This window comes from Haliaeetus albicilla, chromosome 1 (genome assembly GCF_947461875.1).
Source record: "Haliaeetus albicilla chromosome 1, bHalAlb1.1, whole genome shotgun sequence".
NCBI classification, from domain to species: domain Eukaryota; kingdom Metazoa; phylum Chordata; class Aves; order Accipitriformes; family Accipitridae; genus Haliaeetus; species Haliaeetus albicilla.
The window spans coordinates 53,864,120-53,886,785 of record NC_091483.1 but is presented as its reverse complement, the minus strand read 5'-3'; the positions used below and the strand labels follow the sequence as shown (position 1 = coordinate 53,886,785).

The 22,666-nt window shown below is 40.0% G+C and overlaps 2 protein-coding genes across 11 annotated transcripts in view; one reads left to right on the top strand and one right to left on the bottom strand.

Moving 5' to 3' along the window:
* The window catches only part of PAICS (phosphoribosylaminoimidazole carboxylase and phosphoribosylaminoimidazolesuccinocarboxamide synthase), a 43,799-nt gene that overhangs the window by 3,649 nt on the left and 17,484 nt on the right, over nt 1-22,666 (top strand). The window contains exons 2-10 of one of the 10 annotated variants that reach the window (XM_069789498.1): nt 1,668-1,754; nt 6,146-6,625; nt 8,233-8,322; nt 9,063-9,134; nt 13,348-13,434; nt 16,744-16,815; nt 17,507-17,908; nt 19,369-19,428; nt 20,520-20,710. In XM_069789498.1, coding sequence (XP_069645599.1) covers nt 1,668-1,754; nt 6,146-6,625; nt 8,233-8,322; nt 9,063-9,134; nt 13,348-13,434; nt 16,744-16,815; nt 17,507-17,908; nt 19,369-19,428; nt 20,520-20,710 — 1,541 coding nt within the window. The remainder of the gene's footprint in view (nt 1-1,667; nt 1,755-6,145; nt 6,626-8,232; nt 8,323-9,062; nt 9,135-13,347; nt 13,435-16,743; nt 16,816-17,506; nt 17,909-19,368; nt 19,429-20,519; nt 20,711-22,666) is intronic. The other 9 variants (XM_069789506.1, XM_069789524.1, XM_069789514.1 and 6 more) reach the window with 9 other exon arrangements.
* PPAT (phosphoribosyl pyrophosphate amidotransferase) overlaps nt 1-22,666 on the bottom strand; it is a 54,736-nt gene that overhangs the window by 24,776 nt on the left and 7,294 nt on the right. The window lies entirely within an intron of this gene.

Below are 22,666 nucleotides of genomic sequence, written 5' to 3'. Positions count from 1 at the left end.
CTCTATGTTTAAATATTAATGCACTGGCTGTTTTCCTTGCCCTTCACTTTACCACAGCAAATGCAGAAAAATTATCAACTCTGAGCAGAAATGCATCAGCAATGAGAATATTATCATACGTATAAAACTCAGACAGCTCCTAGAAATGCAAAAAGATCTTTCGGAAATGCCGACTTGAAAATGCCACTCATACATAGTTTTCCATGTCTGGACTTTAACATTAAACATGTCATTGACAAGTATTGTATATATATATATTTTTTTAATAAGAGTTACTCTTATTGAGTAACTTTTTTGCTCATCAGATGCTTTTTCCCCCCCATCAAATACTCTAACATCTTTTTGTGTTAACTGTTCTTGTTTACTTAAAGTAATAAATTGCTTCTTTTTAATACTGCAGTGTAATTAAACATGCTCACCCTAGTACCCATGGCACACCCAGCAGCCTTCCAAGAGAGGATTTATTTCCCCTCCCTGTAGTTCGCTTTGCAGCTCTTTAAGCAGATAAAACGCCAGTGCTGGTGCTAGAGGTGGGGGCATGAGCGCACCTCTCCCTCCCTCAGCCCGGCCGCAGGGGTAGCAGCTCCTGCCAGAGAAGCAAGGCGGACAGCTGGGAGCAGCCGGAGATCAGGCCACTGCATCTATGAGTCACTCTGAGCCTTGCTGAAAGTCAGGAGGATTTAGGATAATGTTTCCAAATTAATCCAAATGCAGTTTTCAGTTTCACTTGCGTCAGGGATACCAGGTTGCATCCTAACCGCACCTCGTTACTGTTCCTTGTGACGAACTACCTACTGCAGTACCTTTGAACAGGTAGCTTTGATCTGCATGACCTGCCTGGCTGGAGCTGACAGTAGCTAACCTCCCCGTACAGTGAATCAACATTTCAAACCTCCTGTCAACATCCTAGGTTGAATACAGCAGCATATTACCATAGAACAACTGACAAGTCTGTCCTCTGTGAAAATTAAGCTGGCTCAGAACCTGACTTACATATGCTGCTTTCCAAACTCACATAGCAATTGCTGTAGTGTTGCTTTTTAAGCAAATGTAGGAATGCTATACTGTAAAAAGCTAGACTGAGCCCTTTTGGCTACAAATACCTCTGTTCTCTAGTCACAACATTTTCCCGCCTTCCCTGTGCCATTAATGAATTCCATTGATTTCCAGGACTCTTTGCAGAACACTCTTGTTTTCTTCATACTCTAAATACTCTTCTTGGAATTTCTTTTTTTGTTATATAAATGGATTTGTGGTAATCTGAATCCGTGTGCAAAGTCCACTTTTATTTGTATGTCCAGTGTTTTCATTATCTACTTTCAAACTGTACTTTTTAAAACACACTTTTAATGTGCTGTCTACCCCAAACACTGAGAGTCAGAAAAGCATACAAGTCACTAGAATCAAGTCAGTTTCCACAAGAATTTTAAAATACATTTCAAACAGGCTTCATATGCAAGATGTAAAATAATTCAATTTGCCTCCTAAAACTTGTGTCCCCTTATGGGGACAGGCCAAATGAGTTTTAAATTTAATTTAAATACAAATTAAGTATAGAGATTACAAAGTTAATAATCTTCTCATTCTGTATGGACATTTTCACTTAAACTAATTTAAGCTAATTTAGTCCATACCTATTTTTCATCTAAAACCTTTTTCCTTCCCAGGTGAAATATCAATTTCTTTAGAAGATGATGAGGATGCTCCAGGAGATCCACTACTTTTTATGTCACATGTCAGACCAGTTCAACTAGGTATAGTATGATGGTGCAGAGAGATCAAAACCTAAAAAGCAGCATGGCTGACAGAGCACTTTCTGATAGCTTGAATACGCCGTCATTCTGGTTCTGATCAATACATCCTTAAAATAGCTACACTTTTTGCACCATCTCCTTCCCAGTTTTAGCACTCAGCAGTCTCATGCATCGCTAGGTACTCACTGCTGTATATGATGTAACTAACTCCTGCATGACCACCGTTCACATTCAAAACACATCCCATGCTGTAACTTAATCATATTAACCACATTAATTTTGTTAAATGCTAGTGGAAAGTATGCCAAATGGTAGTGTGCGATACCCATGTCAACTTGTGGATTTTCTCCAACTCATGTAATTTCTACTTAAAGCAGCATGAGTGATGGCCTGAGCCAGGAGAGATAGGCAGAGGTCAGACCTGTCCCACTGAGCAATCCAGATTTGCAGTGGTCTTCAAAGCAACTGTATCCTTTCTCCAAGCAAGGGGTAGTCAGAAACACTTTAGTCCAACCAACCATACAACAACTCATCTGGAAACCATCCCACTATAGTAGTTTTCCTCAGAAAAGTCATTACAGAGCAATGGCACAGATCTGGCAAGCCAGAAAGAGGGAGAAGATCCTAGGTGTGAGCCCCTTCAAAGGGCTGCTAAAGGGAAGGGAGAAACCTGAACACATTTTAGGCAGAATTAGGCAGCCAATGAGCTGATTCCTTGCCTGGACGAACAGCGGCACTGTCCTGAATTTCCTACGTGCTCTCTCCATTTCTTACATACCCTCTAGGCCCTAGCATACATCCCTGTTCGGTTACAACAACTTTAACTACAGAATCTCCAAGGTGCCATATTCAGGGAGAAAACAAGGGCCCAGCTAAACCTACAACTTTTGCGTTACACACTACGCCCCTCTTGCATGGCATAACAAGAAATTAAGGAAGAGACAAGAATCTCACATGGAATTATGTGCACATATATTTAAACAAAACTTTTCTTACAGTAAGTATCTGAATCAAATTTTACAGGAATATGTCTGGGTTACTCAGTGCTCTTGCAACACACTGCCAAGCAGGTTCATTTGGCCTGCTAAAAAAATCTTCAATTCTGAGAAGGCTGCTTTCTACAAAGCCAGCAAAATAAATTCAATTGCATGGGGTCTCAAGTATGTACTGATAGTAAAATGTCTTCTCTAGTGCCTCTCTTAAGTCTAGATTTCAGGCACTTTTTCAGACACCACTGAAAGAAAAATGTTGAGCCCTTTGTATCTATAGTGCTTAATACTTTGGTTTCATTTCAGCAGATTTCTCATTTTGAGGAAGCTTAGAAAAATATCAAATATGGCATACACACATCTTTCAGGTAAAAAAAAATAATGTATATTGTGGTGGGTTTACCCTGGCTGGTTCACCTATTACTCCCTTCCTCAGCTGGACAGGGGACAGAAATTACAAAAGGGCTCGTGAGTCAAGATAAGGACAGGGAGAGATCACTCAGCCAATTACCATCATGGGCAAAACAGACTCAACTTGGGGAAAATTAACTTAATTTATTGCCAGTCAACCAGAGTAGGGTAATGAGAAATAAAACCAAATCTCAAAATACCTTCCCTCCTTCCCAGGCACAACTTCACTCCTATATTCTCTACCTAACCCTGCAGTAGCACAGGGGGACAGTGAACGGGGGTTGCAGTCAAGTTTATCACACGTTGTCTCTGCCACTCCTTCCTCCTCAAGGGCAGGACTCCTCACGCTCTTCCCCTGCTCCAGCATGGGGTCCCTCCCATGGGAGACAGTCCTCCACGAACTTCTCCAATGTGGGTCCTTCCCACAGGCTGCAGTTCTTCATGAACTGCTCCAGCGCGGGTCCCTTCCATGGGCTGCAGTCCTTCAGGCACAGACTGCTCCAGCGTGGGTCCCCCATGGGGTCACAAATCCTGCCACAAGACCTGCTCCAACGTGGGCTCCTCTCTCCACGGGGCCACAGGTCCTGCCAGGAGCCTGCTCCAGTGCAGGCTTCCCACGGGGTCACAGCCTCCTTCAGGCATCCACCCACTCCACCGTGGACCTCCCCGGGCTGCAGGGGGACAGCCTGCCTCACCATGGTCTTCACCACAGGCTGCAGGGGAATCTCTGCTCTGTGGAGCACCTCCTCGCCTTCCTGCTTCACTGACCTGGGGGTCTGCAGGGCTGTTTCTCTTACATGTTCTCACTCCTCTCTCCGGCTGCCGTTTTTGTTGCTCCACAACTTTTCCCCCTTCTTAAATCTGTTCTCCCAGAGGCACTACCACTGTCGCTGATGGGCTCGGCCTTGGCCAGCAGTGGGTCTGTCTTGGAGCCGTTTGGCATTGGCTCTGTTGGACACAGGGGAAGCTTCCAGCAGCTTCTCACAGAAGCCACCCCTGTAACCCCCCTGCTACCAAAACCTTGCCACACAAACCCAATACTGTCTTAATTTTTTTTCAAAACAAATGAGCTAAAATACATTTGAGACATAAGGAAGATTTTCACAGTGACCATAACAACTTTGTTTCAAAGCAGTGCTTATGGGTAAGATATTTTGAATCACAATGTTTTTAAAGGGAATGAGGAACAAGGGCACCTTTTTCCACTCTGCATACAGCAGAAAGAATGAGCAATGCACCGAGTCACTAGAACTCAGTTGAACTAATATCCACAACCAAAAGTGAGATCAGTTGCAAATGAACTTACTAGTGAGAAATACTGGTCTACGCGAGGACTAAAAAAACCTTATCCCTCCCAGATTGCCCCATAATCTGTGGCTTTGACTGGGAAGTGCAGGGAGCACCTTCTGCATTCTTCTTCCTCTTTTCTTCCCCCGTGCCTTTTCTCTCTGTTCTCCGTGGCACTCTCTGGTAGTGACGGATGAACCACTCTGGAAATACAGATACTTGAAGTACTCCCGGTAACACTGAGCAGTGACTACATCAAGCCTATCTGGTGTTGGCAGTTGCCAACCATGGCAATTCCTATGGTTGCATTCACCTGTAAACAAGCATTTTCTTTCACTTCCTCACAAAGAAATGAAGAAAGCATAATTGATATGTTACCTGAAAACCACCCTCCTCAACAACGTATCAGTGAGCTGGCTGCTGCGGAGTTCTGACTAACACAGGACTCATAGGGAAAAAACTGCTATCTGTTAGTACAGCTTTTTCACAACTAGAATGAATTACGGAGACTAGCAAAGAATGCCTCTATCTAGGACAAGTTTGTCCCCAGACAGGTTATTATACACAAGTCTGCTCCACTGAAGCTGTGTCTACAAGCAAAGGTCTGATATTTTTGCCATCACACAAAGCTCAGTGACTGAAGTGTCCAACCCCCATAACCTGGCTTGCCCTTTTAGAATAAGACACTGGCAAAGGCATTTATCACTTCAGTATGATTGCAAAAAACTGTCGGTTACTGTGCACTTTCATGTTTGCTGTCTTTGATGAAGCACTGGAATTGTTTTTGTTTTTTTAATTTAGTTATTTTTGCAAAGATTTACAAAATGCATGAGAAACCACTTTCCAAACTAATTTGATAATCAAAATGAAATCTTAAAGCAAATTCATAATTAGAAACAAGGAAACTTTAAAAAACTGCAAGAGATCATATTTCAGTGTTTTAAGCAATTGCATGGCATCCTTTACCTCCTAATACTAAAAAATAAAGTTGAAGAGTGGAGAAAATTAAAAAATATATTAATTCTGCAGAGTAAGATAACTCAAACTTTAATTTTACTAAAAAAACCCCAATATTTTTGATTGACCTGCACTGAGAAAGGTGGAGGTTCTATACCAGGAGAACTGGGTTTGTTTTCACACAAATGTTCTTGTGTGACTGAAGGCAAAAAAAAGTCTCCATTCCTCAGCTCCCAGCATGCTTTGTTAAGAGTTAAGGATCAGATTCTTCAGATCCTTACCCAGTTCAAATCTCTCTATGTGTGTAAAACCAAAAGTATGGCATGAATGCAAAAAGTTAAGTCTTGATGCTAGTGTCAGTGACTCGGGGCCCAATTTATTATTGTGCTAACACAGCACTTAGTATCTTCCAAACAGCACTTTTCTCCTCTCTAATGTCTGAACAACAAAACAGCTCATCGGTTATTCTCAAAGGTGTTACAAGTAAAAGTTCAGTGTATTAGGGCACAGAAGAAAGAAATGTTCTTCTTAGATTAATTAACTGTACATGTGCTATCTTAGTATCGGTTTTCAAGAGAAGGCAAAAATGATGTCAGAATTAACAAAAATGCTGACAAATTAATAACCAATAGTTTGATTTTAATGTCACTTCTGCTCCGTCTTTCTCTGGAGAGACAAGCCGTGAGGAAACAGCATACTTCATTCTCATTCTCTCTGTCCTTTCCCGACCCCAACCACCCAATGCAGGTAACCCGTATCTGTGTCTCTCCCCTACCCCACACGATGCAGGTAATCCAACGTCAGCAATAGAGGCTTCCAAAACACCGGCTTTTATTCCAACAGTAGCAAATGAAGGAGGAAAACACTGGACTGTTAATGAAGTCAGAGCTTTGATACGCATATGGTCAGACAAAAATATCCAGCAACAACTGGAGGGCACAGTGAGAAATAAAAGAATATTTGAACAGGTTGCTGCTAGACTTCAAAAGTTCGGAATTGACAGGGACTGGAAGCAGTGCAGGACAAAATATAAAAATTTGAAACATGAATACAAGAGTGTAAAAGGTGCCCAAGACTCAGGGAGTACAAGTAAAAGTATGAAATTTTTTAATGAACTGGATGCTATTCTGGGGCACAGCACCATGGAACAAGGAAGTAAATCAGATAATGATGAAAGTGAGAGGCCTCCAGAATGGACAGAAGCAAAATCAGAAAAGGACTCCATAGGTAAGTACTTCAGCTACCCATCTATCATTTAAAACTTTTAGTTTCCCAGCACTAGAGAGACCTTAAAAGAACCCCCCAAAAAGCAGCCAGCTAGATTAACTGATTTGCTGGGGGGAAAAAACCACTGAATGGAAATTTACTGTTTTGTCTAGTAGTTTTGTCTTACATTATAAGGTAATCTTTCAGACTGAGTGATTGCCCCAAGCTTTTTTTAATAGAACTGAGAAACAAAAGGAGGGAAAAATGATGAAGAAGTAAGATAAGATAAAAGTGATACAGAGAGACCATTCCAGTAAAAATCATGGCAAAAGAGACTGTTTCCAGCTTAGATAAAAAATTGGATCAGAGAGATGGTCAGACTGTGTTACCAGAAAAATGAAGACATTGAGCAAAAGTCTGTAACTTTAGACATTGGTTAAAAAATTAACATTTAAGCTGTCTTTCTCTTATGGTCCCCAGTAACCCAGTTTTATTGGCCTTTGGAGCAAGACACCCAAACTAGTGGGATAACTATTGTGAAAACAGCAAAAGGAATAGCACCAAGAATGCTGGCAGAGCTTGCCTTTATTTTTGTGTGGTCATTGATGAATAACTTGGTAATAGATGGATTAATGCAGAATTAGAGTAGACTGATGAACCTACACTACCCCGGAGTTAAAACATTTTTTATTGTATGTACAACCAGAAACATGCCTGTTGTTTAAGAACAGAATTAAACATAAACCTCACTATTACATAGTAAGACTCCTGCACAGGGCTTGTGTCCTGGTTTCAGCTGAGACAGAGTTGTCCTCCTAGTAGCTGGTACAGTGCTATGTTTTTGAGTTAGGTATGAGAAGAATGTTGATAACACACTGATGTTTTCAGTTGTTGCTAAATAGTGTTTAGTCTAAAGTCAAGGATTTTTCAGCTTCTGATGCCCAGCCAGCAGGAAGGCTGGAGGGGCACAAGAAGCTGGGAGGGGACACAGCCAGGGCAGCTGACCCAAAGTGGCCAACGGTGTATTCCATACCATGGGACGTCACATCTAGTATAGGAACTGGGGAGTGGGGGCGGGGGGATTGCCACTTGGGGACTAACGGGGCATCGATCGGCGAGTGGTGAGCAATTGCATTGTGCATATATTCCAATCCTTTTATTATTGTCATTTTATTAGTGTTATTATCATTATTAGTTTCTTCTTTTCTGTTCTATTAAACCGTTCTTATCTCAACCCACGAGTTTTACTTCTTTTCCGGATTCCCTCCCCCATCCCACTGGGTGGGGGGGGAAGTGAGTGAGCGGCTGCGTGGTGCTTAGTTGCTGGCTGGGGTTAAACCACGACAGTGTGATATTACGGTGGCCAAATGTAAGACTAGAAGTTAGTAAAATAATGGAAGAAGTCAAGAAAAATATAACACAGTGTCTGGCTGAAAACTACAAGAACATTTTGGGGGAAGATTCACTCTTCAGTTGCCGTTTCTAGGCTTTTTGCTAATGCATCTACTACTGTCTGCTGGCATAAAGAGCATCCTAGGTTGGACAGATCTTTTTATTTGACACAGCACAGCTGTTCTTATGTAGTACACAAATGTGGTGCCCTAATTAACATAGCATTATTTACACAGAAATGCCTGGAGACACAGGTGAAGAGGACTCTGTTAGTAATATGTCAGAAGACCTACAGGTTGCAGATATAAAGAAAGTTTCTGACTCAGGTAAACTGAAAAGTCTTCTATTTTATATAAATCCCTAAATTTACTAAATTAAGATGGATTTCTAAAATAAGCCCACATTGTAATTATGGTTAGAAAATGAAGAGGCCTAAAAAATTTATAAGCAGAAGATAACATCATAGTGATAACCATACTTTCAATACAGGCATATGTGCACATCTACAGTGCTCTGTTGAATTTGATAAAAATAGTCTATCAAAGATTCATGACACAAGATGTCAAGAAGAAGAAACTATTGGTTTAAGCAAGTTGAGTGCAATGTATTACTGCATTTACTTTTACTTAAACTATGTCTTCCCAAGGATTAGAATTGTTCAGTCTCCTGTGCATGAACTAATACGGCATTCTCTTTTTCACAATATAATGTGATCGGTATTTAATATAATTGTGTAAATGCTCATGTCAGGGGATGAAAACTTCATTTAAGAGTATCACTACTAGCACTGAATATGAAGGCATATGCTCTTTACAAAGAAGTATTATAGCTTACATCTGAAAGCATAACTTTCAGGGGAAGCGGGAGTTTAACATTCAGCTAGAGACACATGAAAGTCTCGAAGGCTGACAGACTTGACTCTCCACAACAGGACCTCATGATCTCTTTCAGTAGCATGAGGCAGAATATGGTCTAAATTAGGCATTAAGGAGTAGTCTTACAGAATTTGAAATGGTCTAACATGAACTTGAAAGATTTTAATGTCAAATTAAAAATCTTCTGACAGATGATGTTACTGTAAATACTACTCCAGAGAATCAGGCAGCTCTGCATATAATGAAAGAAACAGCTATGACAAGTAAGTAAAGACATGGTTGATCATGAGAGGTAATTTGAGCTATACCAGACAGTAGTATTTTTGTTTTACCATTTAAGAGCAATTACATTTATTAACTTAAATTTACTAACAAAGAAATATATAACTGGCCTTTTACCAAATAACCATGGGCACTTGAGGCATTCATTGTAGAAAAATAGGTTGTTAGGAAAAGTGCATTGCCTATAGGGACCTCATTTTGAGAGAGACAAAATATATAAGAAATCGTAAACAGTACTTTGTAGGATCCAGTTAAGACTACTTGTAAAATGCATCGAATTCCATTTCTCCCCATCAAAAGTAAAATTACTACATACACGTGAACAGTAGTAAGACATGGTAATAATACATAGATTCAGCAGTGCCACTAAACTGTCATCTGACACAGTTTTCAACTGCCTGCAGCTACATAATATTGTAGCTTTTTGGACTGCAATCTTCCAAACGAGTTATTTAAGATAAAGTTAACTGAATACTTCTAGTAAAGTTCTGAGTACTCATTTTTGACACTTCAACATGCCTTTGGGATAAGTGTAGGTGTTAAGACATCTATAGCTTACCTTAGTTACCATTTCCCTTCTCAAATATATGTATTTTAACTGCCTATTTTGTTTGTTTCTGGGTAACTGTAATTGCAATCTGATTTTGTGGGGAAAGATTAAAATAGCCAGTGGTTCAGAAGTGTTTCTGGCTCAGCCTATCCACTCTAAAGACTACTGTTCAAACTTCTGTGGGGAAAACAAGGCAAAACCACAGCAACTCATCATGAAGAGATGCAGTTTCAGTTTCCAAAATTCTTTTCCTCATTCCCAAATGAAGAATACAGACTCAAATAATTTTATCACAGGTGGTAAAAAACACCTAGACTTTAATGTTATTAATGGTCACATAATTAGGTATTACATAAAGCAGAGAAAAGATGTGTGCTTTTTAAGTTACAATATCATGGAGATCCTTTATTCTGTAATTGTGGTACATGCCTTTCCTAGACAGTTCAAATAAATTTAAAGTGAGAAACTGGTAAGTAAAGAGATTTTATATACCTCTGTATTTATAAATTTACTTGCTGATAAATAGTGAAAAAGGCAGTCGGGCAGTGATACGTCACATTGGTTCTTTGATATCAGTAGATGTCTGACAATCGATAGCCTTTAGGATGTGACTTCTTAAGGACTACTCCATATTCAACAGAACTTTTGTAGAAAACTGTTTCTCAACAAGCATGTAATTATAATTAATATATACTCATATGCCTTTAAAAAAATTGGTAAAAAAAACCAATTTGACATAAATAAGAATTTAGAAATTCTGTTAACCTTGTATCAGGACATCTTCCTAATTAGTACATGGAGTTAATGTACTCTGCAGTCAGAGTTATACATACACTTGCCTCGATATATACTAGCTAGCTCGGGCAGACATCTGTTTTCTGGCAACTGCAGCTGTGTAAATGCACAGAGGTGCACAAGCTGCCTCAGAAGTGCACGTGCTGCTCACGAGTTATTAGCCACAGTAACATTGCCACCACTGCCAGTCTTTATAAACAGTCCAATCAGCTTTGCCGTACTCTAATAAGGAAAAATTAAGATGGTATTAGTCAAAAGACAAATACACCAGTTTCAGGAAAATACCTAGTTATTTGTTGTTTCATGGTATTGTTTTTCTCCTCTCAAATAGCAGCAAATGCCCACCTGACAAGCAAAAGGTGGAGGTAAATAAATCCTTACATGTTCTTCTACAGACTGAAAGAGTTTACTGAAATTTCTCTGGCAGCACTGCCCTGGAGTGGCTTTCCCAACAGACGGGCCAGCAGAGGGTGCAAGAGTATCATAGCAATCACAAACCCATTTAGTTTTTAGTAAAAGCAGCCTAGGAAAGGCTGGCCCCACTGTAATTTTTTCTCTTTTCTGGTAAAAGATACCCACATTAAATCAATCTGGAAATAAACCCTTATTTAGTCATTTTGAGTGATGTCTTCTATTTTATGGGATCACTTTTAAGGGCAGTTAATTCCAGAAATCTATTCAGAAGAGCCAATTGCTTCAGTTTGCACAGGCAGTAGTCAGTCAATTCAAACTCCACGCTCATGTACATTCTGCGTGTCAGACTCTCCAGTACAAACACAGACTGTGTATAGGTGTTTGATTAAATCTGAAGTGCCAGGGAACAACAGTGGAGATGAAAACAAGATTCTAAGGAATGCCAGTAGCCTGATGTTCTTAAAAAACACCTACAGCAAGTATTTTGCTTCAAACAAATGACTTTTCTTGTTATTATTTTTTAGGATTTTTGGTGCCCCACATACTTTACTATATGTCCCTTTCAGAACAAATTTGGAATATGTCATGACAGTGCCAAGATACGTTCATAAGCAAGGGCTTTTTAAAAATCTGTTGTTTAAAGCTAAGATCTTAAGTTGGTACATACTCAGGCACTTATGTTGGCTTGAATACTTGCTGCTGTGTGCTTGGAATTTTAAAATGATACACAGATATAAAGTCAAAAGAAAATGTTTTAATACATATGCCGCAGGCTGGCGTGAAGTAGTGTTTCAGAGAAGTGCAAACCTGGAAGTTTTTGATTATTCATTGGCTTAGCCCAAGGCATACTTGGGCTACAGACACAAACTCCTAACGGTGCATCCAAATTGTCTGTATCCAGTCTCATAGATCTTCATGACAGACATGGCAGCAACTTTGCAAGCTGTTGGGGAGTAAACATAGGCCACACACTGAAATTTTTCCCTAGCTTTGACATTTCCCGCTCCCGTTTCATACTCTACAAGACACACATGAGAGTAAGGATTAGGAGTCAAATTACTAATCTTGCCTCCTGAGCCAGAAAACAGGATAAACAGTGATAGTGACAGAGTGCCAGAAGAGAACAGAGCTTGTATCAGTCTGAGCGGGTAAAAGGAAAGACTGTGACGGCATTGCTCTGGTGGCCTTGTGAGCAATGCTTCAAAAACAAAGTAGAGATTAAGCATATTTGCTGGCAGCTGTCTATAGCTTCACTAAACAATGCGGATGGAGCCACCGTGTTTTATCCATGCCAGAAACTGTCGACGGTTTGTTCTGTTTGGCTCAGCCTTGCTCTCCTCATGCCTGCCTTCCAAAAACTCTGAACGGCGGCTTAGAAAAAAAGCCAGGCTCCCTAGCCACTTTCAGGGCTCGCTAAGAAAAAAAAATTAAAAGGCGCACGATGCTGGTCACATCGTAAAGAACATCTGATGCAAACAAGGCCGTATTGATTTGGGGGGTAATTTTTAATCAAATGGCTCTAGATTGTGCTTTATTGCTCAATGTTTAGGGGCAATATTCTTGAATGGACTGAGAACAGGCTGGTAGCCAGAAACTGCCGTCATCGATCGGCGGTGTGGCCTTCACCATTTAATCTCTGTACAGCAGTGTCCTCCCCTGGAAACGAGGAGGATGGGAAAGACCACTTGCATCATCCGCCTGCCTGTCCATCCCTGCCCTCGGTCCCAGTCGGAGGGGCGGAGGTCTCCCTTAAACACCAGAGGGCCAATGGCAGGGGAGGGGAGATCTCCTCCCCGTGGAGGGGAGCCCAGGGACACCTCTGTCACCCTGCCCGGAGCCCCGGCTGTGTGATGTAAACCCCTCGCAACCTGCAGCCCGGGGGATGCTCTCAGGACAGGCATTTAGGACTTTGTCTTGGTCACGCAGGCGGGCAGCCTTGCAGATCAATCGTCCAGGCAGAGCACCCTGATGCAATGCCAGGACCGACCAGTGCCCCTTTTGGGGCTAATTCAGTGACTCTCGGCATCAGTCGCTTGGGAGTCTTTCAATCATTTTAGTACTTATTGAAGCACCCCTTATGAAAGCCACTGTCTTGCCTGTTCCGCTGCGTAGGGGTTCACCAGCTACTACATATCTTACAACCACGATCAGCGAACCATTCTACAAATTGTGATCCAGGTTTAAATAACTTAAGAGTTTGCACATTTAATCCGTAAACATATCATGTAGCTGTTACGTGGTGTTCTGGATTTATTTTAATATGTAAGTGCATACATGCTGCTCCCAAGCCCACTACTGCAGAGAAATGGCAGCTTTAACATATCGAGAGACTAAATCTTTAATAGTAATCATTAATGGCATTCTGAAGTTGGTGATTCTCGAGACATAACTCAAGACCTGTTTAGTTAATAAGAACTCTGTAAATTGTTTTACAGAAATCCCTGAAGATGAGGGGGACATTGCTGACTCCACCCCGGCAGCTCTGGAAGCTACACAAATAAAGAAGGAGACGATTGACATAGGTAGGTCAAGACTGTGTCTTGATGGTTGTAACAGCACATGCTACTTTACTGGGAACTGCAGATTTCTAAGGTTCATATGCTATTCCCGCATGTTACATCATTCTACTTCCAGGTTATGATAAAATGTGGTTTTTGTTTGTTCGCGTAGTGCAAAAATGTATAAACACTTACTTCTCCTTCCCCCAATTAATAACAAGATCTTATTTTCCCAGACATTATACTCTTTATTATGCTGGATGTGATAAGTCTGTATTTGATTGTGACATAAATACTGTACTTCTTCATACACGGTTGCTAGAGAGGATAAATTGGAGAGCTAAATAGTTGTCTCAGAAACACTGAACATTTCATATCTTGTCTGTCTTTTCAAACTACTTCATGACAGTGCATTTAATTTCAGACTATTCACTATCAAACAATTGCCATAAATATTCTGAATTATTTTACAAGTAAAACTGAAATCAGAGCCTCAGCAATATGTAGAAGTCATACATTCAATGACAAGTACTCAGGAGAAGATATGATTTATTAAGAATGTTAAAATTTAACATTAGAATACAGTAGGGATATTAATCTTCTGGAATAAATGAGCATAGAAACCATGGAAGGTCATGAAAAAAGGCATCAGAGGAAAAAACAATGACATTGAAATCTATTGACCTGACATCCTGGATCAAAATACACTTTACGGTAGTGCTGTCTGTACCGAGAAATTAATGGAAAGAATAAAAAATTCCATTATAATGATTCTGTGAATGACAATTCTTTGGCCTTTTACACTGAAAGTTTCTACCATAAGAATATTTCTATTGTATGCATCAGTATTTCTGTGATCCAGGTGAGAGCTTCCTTCTCAGCAGTTAGTTATGTTATCTGGAGTATGGGTGTTGAGACACCCTATCCAACACAGCTTTTACAACTGTTTGCATAGGCTGATCTTGATTATGAAAGACAACTGTAACGAGTATGACGCTGAGGACAACAACAGAGCAATGCCATTGCAGCAATGACACACAGAAACAGAAGTTACGTTGAGGATAAAGTAAAGCTGTGTCCCTGAAAGTTCAGAGACATAGCGAGGTCACACTAATGCAAAGAGAAGAGTTCATAAAAAATGACACAGAATAAAATGTCATGCAAATCAACTGACTGCCTTATACACACAAATTCCCTGTTGCTGTCATATAATAGCCAATTGAGGATAGTAATCACACAAGTCATCAGTACACAAGTGCCATTGCTAAAGTCAGAAAGAGATTAGAGAGCCAGTATGGCTGAGAAAATGAGCACATAAATGAAAGCCATGGGGGTTTTTGGTCATAGTTTAAAAAAAAAAAATACTTTAAGAGACCAGGAGTAGACCTACTGCTCCATTTTGGCCCAAGGCTGTACTTCCAATAGCTGCAAGTGTTAAAGGAAGATGCAAGAATTTTCCTAAGAGTTATGGGGTACCCTATTTATGAAAAAACACTTTTTTTCTCGTATCAAGTAAATCACACACACATGCTTATGAGAGTATAATTTCTGATTCTAAGTTTTCCATAGGTATAAAATTTATTCCTGCATATGGCTTATGAAAAACAAGTATTTGCTAAATCACTTAAGAGAAAGCAAGTTATATATAAAGCAAATCTAAATTCCAAGTACTACTCTGTGCATATGTTAGCAAGTACCATTACTGAAAGCAGATCGGATGAACCTGCTTATTTACCAACAATCTCTTACTTCTAAAAGAATCTAAACCAGGCACTCGCTTTTTCAAAACATACGAGGAATATTTACTTCTACCCTTTACTGAAAACTGTATTGAAGATAATTGGTCTATGACATCCCCTACCAAAACAATGAGAACTAATCTTTCTCTCCCTCCCAACCCAAAAAGTAATTCCACACAAAAGTGAACTTTCAGCCTCAGAGAAGTCGAAGCATGAGGAAATGAGCCCAGAGTCAGGAGCGCTGGGTTTTGATGTCCATAAATGATTTCAGGAATTCTGAGGGCTCCTGAATTTTACTTCTGAAGGGAATAGTTTTTATGCTGTGAAAGAGTGCAAAGCTATTATAGCCTCATCTCTGCAGAGGGAAAAACCCTTGGCATGTAGACATGCAGAAAAATAATATAATGGAATTTTGAAGAGAACTCAGATGCTGGTAGAATAAAAAATAGTTCTTCTGTCTTCCCTGTTTTGTCATTTAAGCCACATAGAAGAGTTTTGGATAGAGCCATCCCTACATACAGAAAGTGCAATTTAAGCTGAGGCTAAAGATTTCCACGAAAGCATTAATGAATTGTCTTCCAATTTTTCTTCTGCTTATGTTATCTCCATCACAAAAGCTCTGTATCAGAGACTAGCCTTTCACCCCAAAGTAAATAAACATGGCTGTCTCCTAAAGGAAGGCAAAAGTATGCAACCTTCCCCACAAAGCCTAACATCCCTCCCAGAATCAGGGAAAGGCATGCCTCAAAGCCCAGCTTTGAAACCCACCATGGCAGCTTACTACAAGGGACTCTAAACCACTTTTTTTTGTGTAGTAGAAAGGAGTCCTGAATAGAGGAGAACAAGCAGGAATAAGGAGCAAAGGTCTCTTTTCAGTTTCTTTCTGCTGTACCAGGGAAACTTACAAAGATCTGAGAAAAGCCCCATCAGCAGTATGAAATGCAGCTTATGCAAAATCACCCTGCATGCAGGTCTGCCAGCAGGTGCCTGTGCCTCTTGCTCCTCCTCACTGCATCCAAATCACGTGCCCAGCAGTGGTCTTCTAGGGCCCAAGTCCCTGCTCATTTCACAACAGCAGCGGGGGAGCATGCACGACCCCAACAAAGGGAAAGGCTGCAGTCCAAGCCCTGTTAGCCATGAGTGAATCCGCAGACCTTAAAAATGCCCTTACAAATGGCACCAAAGCCTCACCAGGCCTGCCCTACTCACATCGCCTAGGAAAATAACTGTAGCACACCTGTGCTACTCAATGTGTACAAACATATTATGCAAATCAAGTTATATGTGAGATACAAACCATCCACGTATGCCTATGTGTTTAATCAAGTATTTTAAATCTGTGTGGCATCCACAGCTACCTTTTGGGGAATGCAGGGGCAGAAAGAAAGATAAGGCTTATGAGAAATGCCAATAAATAATTTGATGTAGGGAGGCATGTGGCAGAACACTTTTTATAACTAATGGGTTAGACTAATGGGTTAGGGCTTTTTTAGTTCAAGATAGGCAGGCGTTACCTGCAGAGGATGACAATAATATTAGCTATTTATTTGTCTAAGTCCAAAACTATTTTATTTAAAACTGTGTGTTTCTATAGATGATGATTCTATAAGCACTACCTCAGAAGACAGATCTTGTACGCCAGTAGCAAAACGGATGGTCGGGACAGGTGAATATTAATTTCCATGCATTTATTCTGAAACAAAATGCATTGCAATTTCAGTACCAAAGCTGGAGCAACCAGATCTCTACTGCAAACACAGCTCTACTTTTCTACTTCTGACTCCAGTCTAGTTTTATCACGAAACTTAAAAATTAGTTTCATAGCTCTATTCCCTGTCATGAGCAAAACTTGCATTAATGCTGTAGTTCAGCTTTGCATTCTATACTTACCTGATGAGCAGTATCTGCCTATTTCTGAATGTGTAGGTAAGATTTTTTTTCTTCTGTTGAATCCCCAGTAGCATTTTCATTTGCATTATATTTTGCCTTGCCATTCTAATTTGAAACCATACTGGAAAGCCATTTTCTTAACAATGCTGATATCTTGTTGCTTTTTAAGCTTAAGGCCTATTGCTTTCCTGCATGTAGCACTTGGATACATCTGTCTTTGATTTGACAACAACAGCAACAAAATTACACTCACAAAATGTGGAATTTTAGATGCCTTGGAGAAACAAGAGATTTCACTTGCTACATATTTTGCATACTTAAGAGAAATGTAATCATGTATGGATATTAACACTGTAAAGTTAAATGTTAATTAATCCTTCAGCTTGTTACCAAATCATTAGCTACAATTACACTTTAATGTATGTATATTCAGCAATACTCAGTTGTTGTTTCATTCATATTTTCAGACAATCACATTCCCTTGGAAGAAGCACAAAATCACTTTAAAGTTATTACAGTTAATGATACTGGAGCAGGAAAACACTGGAGTGATAATGAAGTCAGAGCTCTGATAAACATATGGTCAGATGAAAAGATACAACAAATGCTTGAAGGGGCCACGAGAAATAAAGAGATATTCGAGGAAATTGCCAGAAGGTTAATGAAACGTGGTATAGACAGAGACTGGAAACAATGTCGCACAAAGTACAAGAACCTAAAATATGAATACCGCGCACTGCAGAAGGAAAATGATCATCTTGGTAATCCCAGGAGAAAAATGAGATTTTATGATGAAGTTGACTCTATCTTAAGAAGGCAGCCTCTGGGTCCCTCGAGCTGGGGATGTGAAAGTTCAAGTCTCCTATCAGGTACTAAAAACTTCAGTGATGAGATAAAGTGCTTAAAATGAAACTTAAAAGTTGCCTGTTGACCCATGCTGTAAGGGTGAAATACGTGGCCAGAATGGGGAGGGAAAATAACCGCAGAACCTGTATCTGCATGGTCATGTAGGCAATAATCAGTGGACAAAAATGGTCTTTGGAGGAGCTGAGAAGTGGGAACATTAACAAAAAGTGAAAGCACCTGAAGTGTTCAGTGTTCTTGGAGAATCTTTGTGCTTTTGGGAGCTTAAGTGAAATACTGTGAAATGGTGCTAAAAAACGTGGCAGGTTTTAGAGGTGATCTAGCAGGCATGTAAAGTCTTATGGATAGAGAGCTGCAAGCTCATACCATTTAGAACTGCAGAAATCTGTAACAAACAAGCCAAGTGCAAGGACTCCAGAAAAAGCAAACTTCATTAATTCAATTCACACCACAGTCAAGAGAGAGAAAAATCCAGGGCAGTGATGTTTATTTGAGCACTTGTAATTATTATATTAATTTTGCTAAAGCAGAATCAGTTTTCTAAATAGAGCTTGCTTCTATTTTAGTATCAAAAGACCTCTGATCTAGGAACCACACAGCTAAACTTGTGTCTGCTGTAAGGGTTCTCATGACTGGCCAGCTGCTCCAGCTTTCAGGGGCACTTGCCCCTGCTCCAGGTGGATCAGATGCTTTTGCAGAAGCAACTTAACCACTGCAGCTTAGAGCTCAGTGAGTTATGGTAAACCAGAACTAATTCTGATTTTTCTCAATATGTTAGATAATAATTTGCAACATCACAAATGTTAGTTGAGGATTTGAACCATTTCTGCAGCAGAGGCCTGATGGACAGCTTGAGCAGAAACCACTGGAGCCATCCTTAAGCCAGCTGTCCTCAGTCATGAATCAGAGCCCTAATGTGGTGTTCCAAGGGCACCATACGGTAGTGCCATCAGTTGAGGCTGGAATGACATCCACACAACGATGGGATGACACCACTGCTTCTCATCTGCCTCATTCTTTTGCTTGATCATATTCTTAAGACAGACATTTTCTTCCAAATACAGAAACTGAAGGTATTACTGCTCATTTCCACTCTCCGTGAATGGAATTTGTCAACACCAAGAATATTTCAGCCAACCTGGCTGTTTCACATTTTAGCATGCTGGAAAAGGACTGTATAATCTGTGCTGTGAATGCTGATGCAGGAGAGAGTAAAACAATAACCTTTCAGAAAAGAAGCTTTAGTTATTAAGCTGTTTGAGGCATCTGCTAAATAAATGTGTCTCCACCCTGATTTTGTGTGCCAACCCAGCACCTAACTTTTCTAGAAGATTCTCATTGCTCCAGGTCACTTGTCCCAATGCATTTGCTTTTGTAATATAAATCTTTTTGGTGTGTGACTGACTGTGCTTTGATAATCTCCACAAAATACTTAGTCAGCTTGCTTTTCTCTTCTAATTTTCAGTGGGAGATGTTACAGCAAACACAGGATCCTTGAGTATCAAGAGAAAAACATGGAATGATGGTAAGAGCCCCTGACTTTTTAAAACATCTATACACTGCTGTTGAATTGGATGCCAGATTCTAGTTTCCAGTAGTCAAACAGTTAAAAATCCTAGAATTTAACACCAAGCTCCAAACCAACATTTTTCTCTCACCCTCAACAATCTGCAAAAGAACAGTCCTGATAAAAATGACGGCCTAAAGAAAACTGCAATTTCTTTGTTTCAATCCTCATCCCTGGTATGAGGTAAACATCAGGAAATACTTCTTTGATTTATAAGAATCAAGTGCAAGGAAAAGATAAAGATTTTAAAAAGAAGAAAATGTCTTAATTACCTATGTTGCTCAGAGGAAAATAGGGACAGTATCACAGTCATGGTTGTGGTTTCCTCCTATTATAATGTGTCAGTAAACGAGAAGAGAGGTTACATGTTTAGACACATCATGTCTAACATGTAGTGTCTAACGTTTAATGTCTAACATGTTGTACAAGAGAAAACAGGTTAAGACAGCTATTCTGAAGAGAAGATACAGTATAGAAGCACTGAGAGAAAAAAGAAGGGAGGGATAGAAATATGCAGCATACAATCTGCTATAGGAAAGGTCAGGAGCTTATTTTTCTTCTGGCAGAGTTGTCAGGCCCTAAATAATCAAAGAGTCCAACAATGAGGGATGACAAACATAGTTTTTAGGAGGCCCACCTGTATTTTTAATACTAAAATGATGTCTTGTCTACAGACAGATGAATACAAACAGATCCAAACACCACAACATTTCTGAATTCAACCTGCTCAGTTCACCATCACAAACTGTATTAATAGGACTAACTCTGTGTGATTAAATATACTTCCATTTATTGCCTATTAGATAAGTATGTCTTGCAGAAGGCAGTAGCTAGGCAAAGCTGACAGTTTAAAATATGAATGATTTTTACAAGTTCTGCTTCATTCCTACTTGCCATTATGCAATGACCTCCTACACAACACCAGGCAATGCCTGCCAAAAGAGCTTAACAGAAGGACAGCATTAGGAAAATCTAGCACGAGCTAAACTTCGGTGTCAGCAGTTCATTGAGTTGTGCACTCTAACTACATACTTTGCTTTTGTCCACAGAGGTGTCACCTGTTCCACTTAAGAAAAGTGCTTCTGAAAACACCATACTCCACTTCCAAAAACTATTAACAGAGAGAGTACACACAGTAACAGAAGGCAAAAAGTTACTGTTAGAAAGGCTTTGTAAGCAGGAAGAAATGCAAGACCTCAACAGAACACAGCTGTATGCTGATCCATCAGCCATACAACAGGTTGGTTTAATGAACTTTCTACAAAATTAGCATGCAAAGAAATTCTCTCAGATACTAAGAAATTACTTATTTATGAGTGTAGGTCAGCCATGTGAGTCCATGCTTGCTCCCCTTTAATATATTCACCTTCAGTCATTTAAACTAAACCAAGGTATGAGTTCCCATCATAATCCTTAACTATGAGCTTTTAGCAGTGACGTGAGCTAGTCTAATAAAAGATATAACCTCTGCCTACATTCCTTGGCTCACCTACATGCCACAGTTAACAGGCTTAATTGAAAGCAAATAACACTCTGATTGATCAAAGAAAACGTACAGTTAAAATGTCATCCCATCATTTCCAGTTACCATCTCTATGACCTTCCTAGCAAGTTAGTCCTCTGCAATTAACCAAACAGTTTAAGCCATAAGAGAACTTCTTTTTGGTTAGGCAAGGCTGGTGGGGAAAACACAATACTTAATTTCTTTACCAGCATTTACCCTCCTCCTAGCCTCACCACCTGCCCATGCTGGAGTTAGGGGACCATCCCCATCTGCCTGCTGAAGGTATGGTGCTGTGCAGCAATGAACTGGAGAATTCAATAAGGCAGAAAGAAAGTGTGCAAAGTTGATGCCCACCTGGAAGGGGCAGGCATGGGTTCTGGTCCCTGTTTTGTACTGGGCAAGGGGACTGCCTTGTCCAGTAACCAAATCAAGTACAGAAAACATAGAAACAGCGCAGGGAACAATGACGTGGAAAGTGACAAGTGCCATGCCATAATGTAACTATTACTCTGCAAAATCCTACTAGCCACTGCTTCATTTTGTGATTGTGTAAGTACTCTACAGCCTGTACTGCCTGCAAGGCATGCATTTCCAGGGTTTTTCTTTCACTGTATTCAAGCAGAACAACTCATTTCTGGATCTCAGTCATGTTTAGGCAGAGACTACACAGCCCTGACAAAGCTAGGTCAGTTCTGGGCACACACAAGGGCACAACTGAAGTCAAATAGTCAAGTCCTTACTTCAGCAGCAACACCTGCCAGGTTTTTTTATACACAGAGGCCTAAATTCCACCCATTCACAAAATCTTACACAAAAATATTACTGGATGTAGTGCTTTGTTTCCTGCTCTACAGTTAATTATTTTCTTGTTAATTCTTTTATCAGAGACATTAGAAAGGAAAATAATTTCCACCAAGACAGATTTTATCTGCCATTTGACTAGCATTTTAAAAACAATTCTCAGAAGGCAGAGAAGGATCCCTAGAAAATGATTTTTTTTTTGATCATACTCATTTGTACAGTGACACGGACATACAGTTGTTCCAGTGTATGCTTATCTACCACTTTTCACATTTTACATTAGTTTCGCAGTATAAACCTTCTTTGGCTTGTATTACTAGTGTCATCGTTGGTTTAAAAATCTTTCTTCTCTCTTTGCAATGAGTTCATTCAAAGACACATCCTTGAACTTGCATCATATTACTTGCATACAGAACTGCTGTCTTTGGTAGAACAAGGGATCTGTCCTTGCCATCACAGCAGTTGGGTATCCTTTTAGGACATGCTGAGCCAGCTGAAGAGCTCGCCATTCCTAGCAGTAGTAAAATCATAGGTTACTCCTTCCCCACGTGAACCAGAAAAATGTGTGAACCAACCCCAATTCACTCTAGTACATTTAAACAGTTTAGTTCAATTTAGATTAAGTTTTTAAAGTAACTGTACTGAAAATAATATGGATCACATACATGTTCTGCTCCACCTGCTCTGTTCCATGAGTGCAAGGCTGAAGCTGATTTGATAACTCATTGCAACAAGAAGATCCCCTTTTCTCCATGCTGCTCTGAGCAATCTGATGCTTGCTGGATCCCCTGTAAACCAGTTCAGCTCACTAACCTGACACAAGACTAACCCAGTTGGGAGAAAAAAAGTAAATTGTTTTCTGTGAGAGCTGAAGCAGCCCAGCAAGTTCTC